The 16,871-nt window shown below is 50.5% G+C and overlaps 1 protein-coding gene across 1 annotated transcript in view; it reads left to right on the top strand.

Annotated features, from left to right (window-relative positions):
- The window catches only part of PDE1C (phosphodiesterase 1C), a gene marked incomplete at its 5' end in the record, with an annotated part of 253,212 nt that overhangs the window by 42,611 nt on the left and 193,730 nt on the right, over positions 1-16,871 (top strand). Inside the window, one exon of the mRNA XM_081147053.1 lies at positions 5,715-5,886. Coding sequence (XP_081003179.1) covers positions 5,715-5,886 — 172 coding nt within the window. The remainder of the gene's footprint in view (positions 1-5,714; positions 5,887-16,871) is intronic.

The raw sequence follows: 16,871 nt of genomic DNA, 5'->3' as shown, positions 1-16,871 counted from the left end.
ACATGAAAAAGAGTTCTTCTCCATGACGAATCTATTACCCCAAAGCCTCTCTCTTTCTGGAACTCTTGATTAAGACTCCGCATCTCCAAGCAATTGCTTTCAGACACTTTTATTGTTGATCACAGCACACAAACCATCGGAACACGTCTAGGGTGAACACGGCACGCTCTTCCACACGCTCAGAGCTCTTTCGTACATACGATCTCACTGAATTCATTCCCACCGAGTTTTCATAACGAGGTGGGGACTCAGTCCCGGGACTTCCCAAAGGAATACTTGGCAGATTCACAAATGAATCATGCGGCAGATGGCAAGACTTGGAGTTTCGCATGCTTTGCAGACATTAGCATACTTCAAGGCAGTTATGCGTTGAAAAATTTTCATTGAATGATGGGGGTGGTGGTGTCTGAATTAGTGAAAGTCTAAATTGTGGAAAACTTTAAAAAAGATGCTATCTTCTAACTCTCAAGTACCTAAGCTACACTAACTGTGAACAAAGTGTCTGGCAAGTAGATTTCACTCTTAATAGGCAGGCCTCTTTTTTAATTAGTGTACTAAATGGACGTTGTCAGAGTTCCTGAAGGCAGCCTCCCTTCAATCTTGTCTACATCATTACTCTACTGAACAGACTCATTTGATGCCAGACAAAGAGTAATGGAGACCTTTCCTCCTGGAATTGATGGCCTCGCTATATCGGGATCCACGGCACTAGATGAATTTCTAAATGGACTCTGAGAATCATGTAGGAGTCAAGGAAGACAGATGCGAGGCTTTACTCTGAAGCAGGGTGGGCACCATTCCTCCTGCCTGAGCTTCAGGCTTGGGCTAGGCATTGCTTATTGTGATAACTAGCTGTTTGGGTTCGATGTCAGTCTTAATCTTGGTTCTTTCTGCTGAATTTATCTGGCAGCCCAAGTAGACAGTGAGTGAAACCTGCAATGACCCTACATACCTTGCCTTTTGGGAGACAAGCTCTGTATGGATTTTTTTTTTTTTTGCATTCCAGAGTGGTTAAACCAGGGTTAAAGCCAAAATAAAACCCCAAGGCCTGGCTGGGTAGATCAGTCGATTAGAGCGTCGTCCCGATATGCCAAGGTTGGGAGATTGATCTCCGGTCAGGGCACAGACATGAATCAACCAGTGATGCATAAATGAGTGGAGCAGCTAATCGACGTTTCTTCCCCCCGGCCCTCTCAAATCAATAAAAAAGGAATAAAATTAAAAAAATGGAACTCCAAACAAAATATGAAATGAAACACCATCCTAAAGATGTAGGGGAAGGGTAACCTTCTGAAAAATGATTTTACAAGGAAGTCAGAAGAAAAAAATGTAAATGCTACTTTGCATTTTCTATAAGAAGCGAGAAGATAGAGCCCCGTAGGAGACAGAAGGAGAAAGCATAAGAAGAGAAGCAGGTTGATTTTGAGTTAAGATACAACGAGAAATAATGCAAAGAAAGTAAGTAAACAACATAGGAATGAAAATCTACACTGAAGATAGAAATGACACAGAAAAATTTAATCAACGATTGGAAGACAAACTTGAGAAGCAGTGTCTTAGACCGTAGATTAAAATAGGCTTGAACATGGCGAGGAAAGAAAATAGAGGTCAGAGAAGAAAGAACCAGCCTCACTAAATGAATCATACATATTCTGAGACTCAAGCCAACAATTGGAACAGAAGCTGCATTCAAAAGTGACGTTGAAGACAGCCTGCCTGAACAGGAGAAAGCAAGGCCTGAGTTTGCATATTGAGAGGGCTCATTGTGTTCCAGATAAATAAATTAAAAAACCGGTAAAAATAACCCACGATTACATATAGGCTAACAAAATTTTTGAAATGCAAAGGTAAGGAAAAATGTTTGCCTGCAAAGGAGAAAAAAACTTATCAGACTCGGTTCCTAATACTCTCTGACAGCATATAAATAGCAGAAGATAATTTAAAAATATGTTCAGAGCTTAATGTAAATTCAATAAATCTGTACCTACGTCGTTGTTCATGTGTATTTCATTCACCAACATGTCATCCTTGGAAAGAATTATTCAAGGATATACTTCAGCCAGTTGAAACATGAATCAAAATCAATTCTGGCGCTGGCCTGGTGGCGTAGTTGGTCGCAGAATCGTCCCTGGGCACCGACGGGTTGCGGGTTCCATTCCAGGTCAGGACACAGCGCCAGCTTTCGGGTGTGATCCCCAGTCAGGCGCGTGTACGAGGCAACCGGTCAGTGTTTCTCTCTCCCATCGATGCTTTTTCCTTTCTCTCCCTCCCTGCCTTTCTCTCTAAAATCAATAAAAACATATCCTCAGGTGAAGATGAAAATAAGTAAGTAGATAAATTCTGTAGAGCTGCTGTTCCATAAAACGTCACTATGGAATTTTTGATTTCTTAGAACAGAGAATCACTGAAACTAGATTATAAAAGGGAAATTTACAATAAGCTTACAACCGAAAATTTCACAGACTTTTCATAAATAAAAAAAATGAAGTGAAGCCAGCCTAATCGTTGTGCCTTTTTTTAAAAAAAAAATCAGGAACCTTGTTGATAAAGCCCTTGTGAGATTTAAACGGGATCACGGCCTCACCGTGGGCTCCTCCTGCCGGCAGTTCATCTGCTGCCACCATCAGACACGCCTCACAATGAATCTGGAGTTATTCCCGATTCAGGTTTTTCTCAGCTCTTGTCTCTTCTCAGCCGTCAAGGTCACCTTGTATTATCCCCCCCCCCAGTCGGAACTTCCCTCTCTAAAGGAAGCTGCGAACTGCTTTCATGCAAGAGGCCCGAGCGAAGCCAAGGCTTTCCCTCGCATCAGACGGGGTATCTCATTTCTTATGTAGAAGGATGTCTGTTTGGTAAAAAATGCAGAACCTTCTGCTCGATCTACGCGACGTGTATGTGTATTTGCTCATAAATAAAGTGCAAACTACGGTTATCACCCTGAGCCCTGGGTCAGGAGAATGAGAGTCTTGGGATGCGGCCACCTGTCGTTTCCCAGCCCTAGGGCCTAGGTTACCTGGTCTCCCGGAGCCTCCGTGTCCTGGCGCACGACAGTGTTTCCGTAAGACTGGCTTCAGGTTGTTGATTTACGATTAAGGCAACGCGGGTGAGGGCATCGTGCCAATGCCCAGCACAGCCCAAGCACTGAGCGACATGTTGGTTCCGTCTGCATCCCAACACTGGTTCTCCTGAGACGCTCAGGGGTGTGGATGCTGCGACCGGAGTTTATGGTTCTGGAAGCTCTAGAATCAATCTGGGGGGCTCGCGGGGTCCAGGGAAGGTTGTGTTTGTGAAGAGAGGGGAGGGGGTTCGATGCAGGGACGGAGGGGAGGTAACGGGAAAGGAGAATGCGTTGGGCTTTGAAGGGGAGTCAGGAACAAGGGGAAGGAGAGAGGCAGCCTGGGGGGGGGCTGAATGAGCTGCTCACCTCCCGCCCCTGAGCCATGTTATTTTTGGTACCCGAAGGCGTAGTTTATCTGTGGCTTCCCTCTGGGCTTTCGGAGGTTATTGAGAGAGGCCTGTGTGAGTGTCTTTTTCCACGTTTCTGCTTCTATTTCGTCAGAAGCATTTCGTGCTTTCCAAATCAGCTTCAAATGAATGGAGCGTGGGGATTTTTATTCTTCGTCTGGCCAGGGCAGACCCGGTCAAGGAGGAGAGGGCTGCGAGAGGCTCGGTCAGAGGGAGCTGGGGTGAGCCCCGGCAGGGGGCACTGTCACCCTCCAAGGCAGGAGCCAGCGGCTGATGGGATCTGGTTGTTTCCCAGGACACCGAAACCCTGTGGAAGCTCCATCGTTGGGTACCTTTTGGGCCCAGCTTCACATCCTCGTGGCCCATTTTGTAAGCTGTTGGGAGCCCTAATAGAGAGATAGCTTAGGTCACATGACCCTTTTGATTCACTGGCTGAGAAAATGGTAAGAAAGCTGTCAGGTGCTTTTACATGAATTTGAAGTTTATTTATTACATCTACAAATACTTAAAACCTAGCCATATGTATGTGAGACTGTGATTTTGTCTACAGGTAAAATGGATCTGTGGGCCTCTTCATATAGCCCTGCTGTTCCTCTTGGGTTTACCACTCCACAGCACGCCGGCTTCCTTTCTGAAACACGGATCTACACGGTCATGTCCCCACAACCTTGCTTAACAATCTTTAGCCCTTTTTTGCCTACAGAAGGAGTTCTAAAATAATCAGCATTTGGTTCAAGGCACTTTACAGTTGGCCCACCCGCCCTTTGGCCTCATCGCTGGTCATTGCCCCCTCCCGCTCTGCTCTGGCCTTAATTAACAAGCTGCTCTGTTCCGCCTCCGAGCCTTTGCAGGTGGCATTTGCACTGTGTGTTCTCTCTCTTCCCTGCCCGCTGAAGATCTGTCCCCTGCTTTAGACCCACATCGGACATCCTGTTGCCTTTGTGGCTGAGGTGGACTGGGGGAGGCCTGCTCTGCCTCCTACAGCACTGTGTTTGCTCTTAGTTATGGTGCATTGCCCATTTATTGTGATTGCTTTTGAGCTGACTAGTTCCCAAGGGAAACATTCTCATTTATCTTTCCATTTCAAAGCCCAGAGTGGAACCTGGCGTATGAGGGGATTAATACGTGTATACTGGTGAATAAATGGAAGAATGAAGGGAAACTGTAAGGCCTTTCCTTAGTAGAACCAGACCTTCATTAATAGGACCAGATTTTATTAAGATAGATGCTTAGGACTTTTTAAGAAAAGATATGTTTTTATTGACTTTAGAGAGGAAGGAAGGGATAGGGAGAGAGAGATAGAAACATCGCTGCCTCCTGCGCCCCTGCTGGGGATCAGCCCCATAACCCAGGCATGTGCCCTCACCAAGAATTGAACCGGTGACCTCTCAGTGCATGGGTCGATGCTCAACTACTGAGCCATACCTGCTGGGCAGATATTTAGGACTTTTAAAAAGCTGTCTTATATTTCTGGAGTTGGGAGGTGTGGGGTGTGGACTCTGGCTTGGTTGGTTTGCATTTGAAAAGCATGCCCCCGGGGGGCTGGAGGATTCTTCCTGAAGAGTTGAGAGGATGGGGGGGAGGTGGGAGATGAGGGAGGCAGGATAAGGGGTTACCTCGCTTATCAAATCCTGTTTTGTGATTTCATGTCTGCCTTTCACCCTCATCTTATATGTTTGAAGTGTCTGAAGGACAGGATATCAGCAAACACTCAGTGTAATTTCCCTGGGCCCCATCTTCCAGAAGAATGAACCTGCCTATAGCTAGTTCTAGTTCTGAGAGGTGGGGGCCCCTCTTCAGGGTGGGTGTTTCCATGGAATGGAGTCTTGAAACCCGGGCCTTGGGCAAGCTGAGTTCCTAGGGGAGACTTGTATCCAAACATCTTACCGTTTTCTGAAATAGTAGCCCTTTGTGTGCTTTCCAGTTGCTGAATAAGTATGTTAATAAATACCCACAGCTCTCCCAAGAGTTGGAGCTGATCACCACTGTTTTAAGACAGAATATATAATACCCATTACACTAGCTATGAGTCACAAGATTCAGAGTATTGGTCTATTTCCTGCATATAAATTAAAAAATTAACTTTTTACTCTATGAGTTGCCTCGCCAAGTATCCTTTGGAGCCCTCTGATGTTGGTGGTGATCCTGAGAAATACGTATATTTCCCTGCTCTGCTTTTGAAAGTCCTGCATTGGGCATGGAGCTGGCTGGTCATTCACCTGCATCCGCTTTCCCCCCTCCTGCTCCAGGGTCTAAGTCGCAGAACTGCCTGTGGAACTCCCTCATCGACGGGCTCACAGGGAACGTCAAGGAGAAGCCGCGGCCGACCATCGTCCACGACCCCCGACCACCGGAGGAAATCCTCGCCGATGAGCTGCCTCAGCTGGACAGCCCCGAAGCCTTCGTGAAGACGTCCTTCAGGTTGGGTGACTGCCGCTCAGGCCGTCCTCCCCTGTTTGCGGGTGGCGTCGCGCCGGTCCAGTTGGACACATGGCAGTGCGGCCAGCACATTCCCTCAGTTGTGTCCACCGAGTGAAATCAGCACTGATGCGGGAGTGGTGGTTGGAGGGGAGGCGAGCTGGACTCTGGCTGGATTTCCTGAGCGTAGGGAGGCTCTAGCAGCAGTTAAGTTGCTGCTGGTATTTAATTGGCATTGGCATTGACGTGCTGAGGCAGAGGGGTTACTGCTGTTGGCACTTTGAATGGGATTAATGAGTCTTTTGCTTCGAGGGGGGATGGTGCAGGAGATAAGTGCCCGGAGGAAAAGCACTGGGTGGACATGAATTCAGCCCCCTGGCCAGAGCCTTTGGCTGGGGAAGGTTTCTAGCCGCGAGAGATGCAGAGCTGCTGCCTCCTGGAAGGAAGCGAGGGCCTTCTCCTGTGCCATCCAAGTGGCTGCTTCTCTGTTCTTGCTTTTCATTGGGTCTCGAATCTTCCTGCAAAGGCCTCTTGTCTTTTCTCTCTGAGTCATACTCCACCTTCACTGTGACTCTGCCTGTTACCTTCTCACTGTATTAAATAAGAACAGATCTGGGTATGGCTGAGATGTATAAACGTGATTTTGTTTTTCCAAATGGGTCTCTCAAACTCACCCTGAAATGCACACAAGTACTGGTATCACAGGTTAAGGTTTAATGATGGTTTTTCTCCAGCCTGCCTTCCCCTCGTCCTTACTCCCTGCTACCCCGATTTTACTTCTTTCATTAGATCGCGCTTTCATACCCTGCACATGGCTGGAGGGACATAGGAAGCTCCCTTTTCTCTCCCCCTCTCCCCCTAACAGTGCAGACAACCCCTGGAGTCCATGAAATATTAGAAAAGCGCGCTCTCCTTGGCAGCCAGGTGATGCGTGTAGTTGCTCAGTAAAAGCCACTGCATCGTGTGAAGGTTCCTCGTGGAGGCTGAATTATGGATGGGTCCCAAAAAGGAGCGATGAACAGGGGCTTGGATTTCTTTACAGGATGTGGCGGAACAAGAATTGCGAGGCAGATGCTTTCGTCTTTCCTAGCACAGGCTTTGTTACTACGTCGTGAGGTTTTAAACAAAATAAAACCCGCTCAAGTAGAGAGAAGTGCAGTCTATAGGCCTGCGATTCTCTGAGGTTCTCAAGCTTGTGTGCATCCCAGTGACCTGGAGGGCTGGCAGATGGTCAGGCCCACCTTGGTGCGGGTGGGGCCCTTGGATGTGGCTCTGGAACAAGCTCCCAGTGCTGCTGGTCCGGGGACCACACTTGGAGAACCACTGGACTAGGTGATATTTAATATCCCTTTGAACGCTAAAATATTTCGCTATGTTAATTTGAGCAGGCCACTTATCTACTTTGGCCTCAGTTTTTTTCACCTGTGAAATAGGGATAAAGATACCCACTTCTTAGGGTTGTTGAGAGGATTTAAAGCAGATAATAGTTTACGTGACAGAGGCAGGCTCGGTATTTGACACCCAGAATGCGCTTGGCAAGTACTAATTTCATATGCTCGCTCCGCGCCCACTCCAGCCTCGCCCGCCTTTGACCACATACCCCCGGAGGAAAAGGGTCAGGCTCGGGGTTTGTGGCTCCAGGTGCAGGTGCCGTGGCCTCTGAAGCTCACTAAGCCTCTGGCGTGAAAAGCCTGCTTTCAAAGCCCGAGACTTGGGCAGAGAAGACAGTGGGAACCATAACTAGATAAACGGGCTCCAGTGTCTGGGAAGGGGACACTCCTGGGAACTGCACCCCAGGTGCCTGCTCTGCTTCTTCCTGGTGACTCGTCCCTTTGAACCTGCTGTTCGGCTCAGGTTTCTCGTAAAAGACATGCAAGTGAACTGAACCTGGAGCGTAGGGAAGACAGACAGCCCCTTGAATCCATCGGTGACTGGGACCTCAGTCCCGGCCACTAGAGGGCCCGAGAGAACAGGAAAGAGCCGGCTGCCTCGTCTCTCTCCTGCCTCCTGTGAGCATCTTTGCAAAGGTGAGACCCAGCCCAGGTGGCACGAATGCCTGGGCAACCAGTGTTTACTGAGCATCTGCTACGTCCAGGAATTGTACATTCATTTGCTTATTTAATCCCCCCAAACCCTGGCCAGGTGAGTAATGCTATCCCACTAGTACAGGTCAGGAAACAGGCTCAGAGAGATCAAACTACTTACTCAAAGTCACCCAGCAGGTGGCAGAGCTGGAAGTTGTAACCCAGTCCACTCGGCTCCAGAGCTGTGCCCTCTCCACCAGGTTCACCTTGGGTTTTGTGCTGCTGGGTTGCTTGGTGGTGAAATAAATAGCAAGATTGGTGCTACTAATCTGGATGTGCAATTTGGATGTTATAGACAGTTCGATGCCTCTCCTGTGAGACTCACCCTGTTGTTTTATACCGAATTCTTTTTCTAGTTCAAACTTATGTTTCGAATGCACCTCCCCCTTTTGGGTAGGAACCCTTTAGGGCAGCGCTTCTCAAACTTTATGTCTAACGAAGTCCTTGGGGGATCCTATTACTCATCGATCCAGGTTCACTGGGTGGGCTTGCAGCCTGTGAATCTGCATTTCTAACAAGCTCCCACGGATGCGACGGTCCGAGGACCACCCTCTCAGCAGAGAGGCCCGGGCTTTGGAATACCACGGGTACATGAGCTTGCAAACGCTCCTCTAAACTATGTGATTTGGGTCATGGTTTTGAGTGTCGGTTTCCCCATTATACAAATGGAGACAGTGAAATTGCAACACAGGCCTTGGGGACATTTGCTAGGGTTAGGGGGGGTAATGGATGGGACAGCCCCCAGTTCCTTCTCTCCCGGTTTTCAGAGCCGTGTCTGGGAGCGGGCTGATCCTCCACGCCTTGACGCCCCCCTGCTGTCCCTGGGTTGCGCCGTGAGCCCCAGGCTGCGAATATCAGCCCTGTGGCTGACTGGTGAGCAAGGCTGGCCGCTGGCCTGACCTCCTTGGACGGTAGTGGGAATTCTGCCGCCATCCAGGGCATCGGCCATCTCGGTTACCTCCCTCGAATGGTGTGACTCCCAACCTAGGTTGAGTTGCCAGGTTTTGATAATTTCACATTTGGAAGAAGAGTACACTCACTCCCCGGAGACTCGCTGGGGGCCGATGAGCTTCCCTTCCCACGTGGAATGGACTTATTTGGGCTTTGGCAACGGCGCTCCTGGTTCTATACATAGCTCAGTGAGAATATGCCGCCGAGAGCCGAGCTGCGCTGCGCCAACACCCTCGGCTACGGATGAGATTAAGGCCTTGTCAGATCCCATTTAACGGATTGTGTTTTCCATGCAGAATTAAATCACTGAACTCACCCTCATTTTGGCGTTTGGCAGTCATTTTTCCACCAGGGGCTGCTGCCAAGAAGCTGGTTTCTGACTTGATTACTTTCAGGAAACAAGCAATCTGGCTGGTGGTACGGCGTGGCGTGGGGTGGCGGCCCCTGCAGCTTCGGACCCCACCCCAGCATGAGTCATAGGTTAAAATCCCCAGTTAGCTCATGGGAAGCCTGGTTGCACCTCTCTCTCTCACTGTGTGTTGGTCACCCACTGGGAACTTTGGGGACACCTGCTTCCCTGACTCGGTGCTGCCCCTTGGAGTTGACATTTCCCCCTGCAGTCTTCCCTAATCGGTAGAGTCTTTCTCAAGTTTGCTAAGAGAAAAATGAAAGAATTAATTCTGAGTTGTGTTTTTTTTTTAAAGTTCATAAGGGAAATATTTAGACTTCTCTTTGTAAGTAAATTTTCATGCTCACCCTACAGCCCTCAGTATATACCCGTTAGAATAACTCCTAGTAGCACATTTGACAAAGGTTAGGGGACACATCCACAGGGAGGAGCTGGATCTTCTGCACTGTCAGGCCTGGGAGGAGGTCTGGGGGCCTCCATCTGAATCACCCCCTCTCCCCCAGTGTCAAGTGTGGACCAGCCCCCCAGGCTTCCTGATTAGTCATACAAACTTCTGCCCTAGGCCACGCGGAGACCTGAAGTGTGCAGGGAGTCCCTGAGGTTTTCTCTAAATCAAGGAAGGCCCCCCCCCCATGCTTGGATCCCATTGAGGTCTGTCGTGAGTGTCATATAGTTCTGGATCTGGTGGTCCAGCCTTCAGCCCTTGGCTACTTGGTCTCCTTGTCAACCTCATTGGCCAACTCCCCAATCACCATCCCAGGTAATGTCTGAGGTTCGGCCTCAGGAGCTTGTGGGAACATCCGAGGCCATTCAAACCACACAGAACCGAAGAGCCACCTTGAGAAAGCTAAAACCCAGCCTCTTTCTGCCTAACCCTACTGGCCACTGAATTTATTTGGTTGTAGACCCTCTGGTTTGTGGGTAGGTATCCCTCCAGAAAGAGACGGGACACACATGTCTCACCCCTGCCCCTCTTCTGCCCCAGTTTCCCTTCTCCACAGAATCCCCCGAGTCAGAAAAGCTGCCCCCTGGCTTCCCACCTCTCCTGCGTCACAGCCCCCTCTCCCCTGGGCTCTGGGCTAAGGCCTGATGGTGGGTGCAGTGAAGAGGCAGATACGGGACCTACATAGGAAATAGCTCGAAAGCACCGTAGGTGATCCCTTATAAACTTTTGGTGATAATGACTTTACCGCATTTTTGGGATTTTTTTGCAGTAAAATTAAGGTACCCTACATAAAAATAAAGCAAAACCCTATAACAGTGTGCCCTGTGACAATGCAAATCCGGACAGTCCCTGATCGGTAGGTGATCGATGGGTCCCTGTCCCCTGTAAGGGGGGCCCCGTCCGTTGTCAACCTCATGGGGAGGCGACCCTATGCTTTATTCTGTGGAAATGTTTGTTCCCACTTACAGCATCAGGGCAGGGTTCTGCCCTTGCTCACAGGAAAGGAGCGGTTTCCTTCTTATTAGGCTCTTTGAAATATCACATCTCCCTTTCGACTCAAGTGCCCATGTGGCAGTCACATCCTGTGCCTGGCGCTGGAGCCGGACGGAGTGAGCTGGACAGGCTCCCGCCCTGCCCCCTGGCCTCACGTGGACCCCCGAGTGTGTTGGCTGGCACGTGGCGTAACCGTGAAACAGGCCACCTGGATCATGGAGTGTGGGCCGGGCTGGGAGGCAGGGAGCCATGACCTCTGTTGGAGGAACTGCTGGGTTCGCATCTATGGCCTGTGAAAGGGAGGCTGTGCTGGAAAAGAAAGCTTGGAGCCAAATATGGTTGGGCCTTGTGTACTGCGGGAAGATGGTTTAATCTTAGTCCACGGGCCGAGATCTCTGGGACTCTTGGAAATCTTTGGGAAAGCAGAAAGAAGACTGCATCTTTTTTCATTAAGTTACAGAAGTAGGAATTATATTTCCACGCCTTGGTCCCCCAACACACAGACCATCAGAGTAAAGGCTTCCCGGGCTGACGCAGGGGTGGGGTTGTGGAGCCGGAGAGCAGCTCGGGGTCTGAACAGCTGTGATGCCTGGAGAAGTACAAGGGCAATCTGGGGAAACACCTTGTGAAAAATACGTTCTTCCACATGGATTGGAACGGAGACCATTTTTTAAAACTTCTAAGTGCAGTAGGAGCTGAGGTCATTGACTTGAGCCCCATAACTGTAACCTAGCTGCCCCCCATGTATTGATTACTGTTCAATGCAGCTGGAAGTAAATCTCAGGATGAGTGACCTCCCGACCCTGGAGGTCAGTTACGTGGGGGAAGGATCGGTATTTGAACAAGAGCTGCGGACAGCTTGTCCTCATGGAAGAGGCGATGTTCTGGCTCAGGTGACGGGGCCCGCGTGCTGGGGGCAGGCACACGGCAGACCGCCCAAGGGCACGACTCACGCACTCTGCAGAGTCAGAAACAGGCAGGTGTCAGCCAAGCAGTAGACTTGGGTTATGGGTCCAGGCCTTTGACCTGTTCACCACGTTCATTCTCTGAAAACGAACCAGACTTGGAAGTAGAAAGGGTGCATGGGGGGTGTGTGTGAATTGTATTTATTAAGTTATGTGTTTCTCCAATGCTCGGCTGACTCTTCTATCCTTGATTACGTCTGGGGAGGGGGAGAGGGAGAGAAAAAGACCCACCTAAGAGAAAGTAGACCAAACAAATCCTAAAATCATTTCCCCTCCTAACACTGAACGATGCCGGTGGCCTCACCAGCAACAGCAACCACAAGTGAATTTTCTCTGCGCTGCAACTTCATCTTCTCCCTGTTGAAAACCCTGCGTTTTCCGATCCATAGTGGCCTCTAGTCTCTTCAGATTTATTTTCTTCCTTCCCTTTGAGCGTAGCCCAGGCCGCACAGGAGGCTCAGGAGCGAGGAAACCAGCAGCCCCGGGCGCGTGTTTTCCCAGCTCCCACGGCCGTGCTGGGCCTCGAGGCCCTGGGCCCAGGGCTCTGCCCGCGCCGGTGGCTCCCCTCTGGCTCCCCTTCCTCCCCTCCAGCCTCCCACGTCCCAGCCCCTCGGGGTCAGCTGCTGCCTCCAGGTGTCATCCTTCTGACGACCACGACGGCCTTTCCTGGCCGCGTTGCCTGGTATGGCCTCTGCTCCCTTCAGTGTTGACCCGGCGTCTGGGGTTTTGCGGCGATCACAGAACGAGCTCTCCCACCCCGCGAGATGCCATATGTCCACCCCATGTCAGATGACCGAAGAGCCACCAAATGTCCCTTATGCTGTCTTTCTCCCAGAGCCAGTTCAGTAGAATGGAAGCGAGTTCGTGTTTCCTCCGGGGAGGGTGGGATGTGGGTTTTCAGGGGCCCGCGAGGCGCTGGCCGTTGCCACTCACGGCGACAGCGGCTGGCGTGTCTCCAGCGCCTTCTGGACGTGCCGACTGTGAGGCATGGCCTCAGTTTCTCAGCCACCAGCCCTCTTTCCTTCATCATCTTCAAAGTGACATTTTGCCGTAAAATGAATATGCTTCCCTTGTAGAACGTTCGATAAATGATAAAATTAGAAAACCCCGAATATAATCTGTACTGTCATGTTGGCAGCCTTCCTGACGCCTTTGTATCTACGCCTTATTTATACAGTTGTAATTATGGCATGGACACAATTTTGTATCCTATTTTTATTCGCTGAGCGTTTATCCTACGCATTTTTTTTTACGTTGCCACATTTCGTGTGTGTGAATGTGTGCTGGACATTTAGGTTGTTCCCAGCTTTTCACTATTTAAAGGAATGCTCTGATCGAAATCTCCAGCCACCTAGATATTGCCCTATTTTATTTTATTTTTTAATGTTTTTTTAAAAATTGATTTGAGAGAGAGAGGAAAGGAGAGGGCGAGAGAGACATAGAAACATGGATGAGACAGAAACGTCAACATCGATCGGCTGCCTCCTGCACGCCCCTGCTGGGGATCAAGCCCGAGACCCAGGCATGTGCCCGACTGGGGATCGAACCCGTGACCTCTTGGTGCATGGGATGCTCAACCCACCGAGCCACACAGGCCGGGCTATTGTATTCTATTTTAAGGTACAAATAATAAGCAGTCCCGAAGAAATACTCCTTTGAACCTGAGATAAGAAAGTCGCCGAGGCCGGAGTCCGCGTGTCTGGCTCCCGTGGCTGACTTTTCTCAGCCCGGGTGCTGCAGCGGGTGGGCGAGTGGAAGGGCTAGTGGGGGGAGGGGGCAGAGGGGTGGCCTGGGAGTTGTCAGCTGAGCTGACGCGTGGCCCTGGGCTGCTCTCCCGTCAACAGGCAGGTAGGCCCTGCGCAGTGTCGCTGTAATTCGTTTCTCCCGGTCTGTTCTCTGCAGCTATTAGTTTGGCTCTGGTCCTTGGCACCTCTCACCTTCCCACCATCACAGCCTCCCCGCCGGCCTCCGCGCCTTCGGAATCGCCTCCTGCCATCCACTCTGCATTTGAAAACCTCCAGTGTCTCCACGTTGCCCACAGCATCTGTGCTCGGCGGAGGCGATGGGAGCCATTGTTGAATCAAAGCAATTTGTTACTACTGGTAATTAGAGAGCAGAAGCCTGTGAATAATTTATTCTCTTTTTGTTTTACTCTTTAGAAACCAATTAGAGCAAGGTTCACTATATCATTGCTGTCTAGCGTGGAAGGAGAAGGCTGGAATTAGAGCTAATGCGTGGAAAAATCCCGAATGATGCCCGGATGTGCCTGCGGACGGCGTCATTCGTCATTTATGTTGTGGGAGAAAGTAGTTGAGAACCAGTAGCCCGAAGAGTAAAATCCACGTGCCTTTGCAGATCATAAAAGGGACCCATGACAGGGTCCTTACTTCCTCTTGATCTTTCCCTCCCACCGCCTCACCCCTCCTGCCATCTCCACGGCCTGTGCTGTTCCCCAGCCACACCAGCTGCAGTGACATTCGGTGGCTCGGATGGGGCTCACCCCACCTCCAACCACGCACGTTGGACCCTGTACCAGTGCCTGGTCAGGGGAAGTACATGATTCCTTCAGCCATTGGGATTGTTTGGAGAGGGGCAGGTGCCTCTAGCTGGGCCCACGAGAAGCAATCTGTGGTTCTGCAGGAATTATTGGCAAGTGAGGTGGCTTTTCCATCGCAGAGGCCTTAGCTTCCGGTTGCCTGTCTTATGAGCAAGAGAGAAAGAGAGCGGGCCGTGGATGGCGTGAGGTGTTGTAGAGGCTGGACTGGGAAGTGGTGCATGTTCTTTCCACCCGCACCCCCTAGGGTGCCAGTCTAAGAGCGAGGATGGCTGGGACATGCAGTTTTCTTGCGGGCCCGGGAGGAGGGAATGGGATTGGTGAGCCTCTGGCTGGTCACGGCCACTCCGTACTGGAGAAGTCTCATCATTTCTGCACCTCAACGGGCGGGGCAGTGAAATGGGCACTCCTGAGGACCCGTGTGTGAGCAGCACCGCACTGCTCCACACTATTTCCCCCCCAAAACATATTTTTATTGATTTCAGAGAGAGGAAGGGAGAGGGAGAGAGAGAGAAACATCAATGATGAGAGTCATCGATGGGCTGCCTCCTGCACGCCCCCGACTGGGGATCGAGCCCGCAACCCGGGCCTGTGCCCTGACCGGGAATTGAACCCTGATCTCCTGGGTCATAGGTCGAAGTTCCACCTCCGAGCCACTATCTTTTGTTACTTTAATTTTGTTTCATTGCTCCCGAGCAGGGACAAAACCTCGAGTGCCTTCACCTTGTACCTTCCTCTCCCCCCTGCCCTTCCTCCCCCACCTCCGCTCGCCCCTTCTTTTCTCCATCCTTCCTGCTTGTCATCGAAATTTTTCTTACCCCTTGGCCTCCACGTAACTGACTCATCATATCACCCAAACCCAGCTGCAAAGGCCTAAGGAGGGATCGTGCGTGCTTTGGGCAGGTGGCAAAGGGCAGTTGTTCCACTTCTTTCTGTTCTTTTTATTTTGGGGGCGGAGGTGTTAAATAAACTTTTCATTTGGGAGTAATTTTAGGTTTACAGAAAAGCTGCAAAGATGATACAGACTGTCTGACATACCCCTCACCCAGTTTCCCCTGATATTAACATCTTACCTTCCTGAGGCGCTTTTGTCAAAATGAAGAGACTTGGCGCATTGGACCTGGCGCATTGCTACGGGCTGAACTGCAAACTTTATTCGGACTTGGCCAGTTTCCCCACCCACGTCCGTCCGGTTTCTGTTCCCGGATCCCATCCAGGACTGCACACCGCACGTGGTCTTTATGTCTCATTGTCTATAGGGGTCTGGAACAGTTTCTCAGGCTTTGCTTTGAACGACCTTGACGGTTTTGAGGAGTGTTGGTCCGATGTTGTGTGGACCGTCGCTCAGCCTGGGTGTGTCTGTTGTTGTTCTTATGATTGGTCTGGGGTTGTGAGGTTTGGGGAGAAAAAGCCACAGAGATGAAGTTCTTTCCTCATCACACTGTCAGGGAGTCCATGCTGTCCCCACGTATCGCTTGTGATGATAGACTCGGGCACTTGTTGAAGCTGGTGTCTGCCAGACTCCTCCACTGTAAAGCTCCTATTTTCCCCTTCGCAGACGCTCACTCACTGGGTACCAGATGCTAATCCTGCCCCCACCCAGGGGGATGGATTAAGCTCCACTTCCTGGAAGGGAGAGCATCTACTTAATATTATTTAAAGCATCCTATTCTTTATTCTTTATGCTTCCCTACTTAAATGCTTTCGAAGCCTCTAAACAGATTTGGGCCTCAATGACAGACATAAATCATGGCCTCGAAAGCTATCGCCCTGACAACGAAATGAAAAGCCTTGAACGCTTTTATTGCACTGGGAGGCGAAAGAGTCCATCACGAGGAACCCAAACAAGGCGAGCAGATGGACCTGTTAGCCTGCCGCTGTCCTGCGAAGCAGCACACAGTGGGGCTTGCTAATGACGGCTGCTGAGCCACCCGCTGCACAATTGTGTGTGAACGCACCTCCCCGCTCTGGGGCGGGGGCGTGCAGCTCCTGGGCTTCCCCCAGGTACCCCCAGCGTTCGGGGCAGGCCAGCTGCTGAGGTGCTCTGTTGGTGGGTCAGGGAAGGGGCGGGAGGGTGCATTTTGCTGCTATAACAGCCACAGTCACTCCCTACCCAGCCAGCTAAGAGCATCAGGGGGCCGGAGAGGAACCCGCAGAATGTCTGATGGAGGGTGGGGTCCCTGGCCTCCAAGCCCGCTTTCTCAGCTGTGTGAAGGGAATGCTTTTGAAATAAAAATTGAAATGAATCACAGCTCTAATTTTTTTCCATTTATAATCTGGCTGGGTGAGGTCACCAAGGCAGATCACTTTATTCCACATGTGAGGATCTATAGGCGATGTGAAAAGTAAAGCAGCTGACTGCAAGAACCCGGCCACTTTAAGGCTTGTCTGCTAATCCACGTGCTCCCTGGGACATTCAGTTCCGAGAGGCGGGAGCTGGGGGAGGGGTGTGCGGGTTTTGGCATCAGGCACACCTAGTTTCAATCTTGACACAGGCATTTATTAGTCAAGTGACCTTTGAAACTTCATTTCTCTTGAGTCTCAGATTTCCCAGCTGCAAAATGGAGCTGTTGAGACTTTTTTTGGG

This window comes from Miniopterus schreibersii, assembly GCF_964146895.1.
Source record: "Miniopterus schreibersii genome assembly, chromosome: 9".
NCBI lineage: Eukaryota > Metazoa > Chordata > Mammalia > Chiroptera > Miniopteridae > Miniopterus > Miniopterus schreibersii.
The sequence above is the reverse complement of the archived record's forward strand: the minus strand, read 5'-3'. Positions and strand labels throughout refer to the sequence as shown.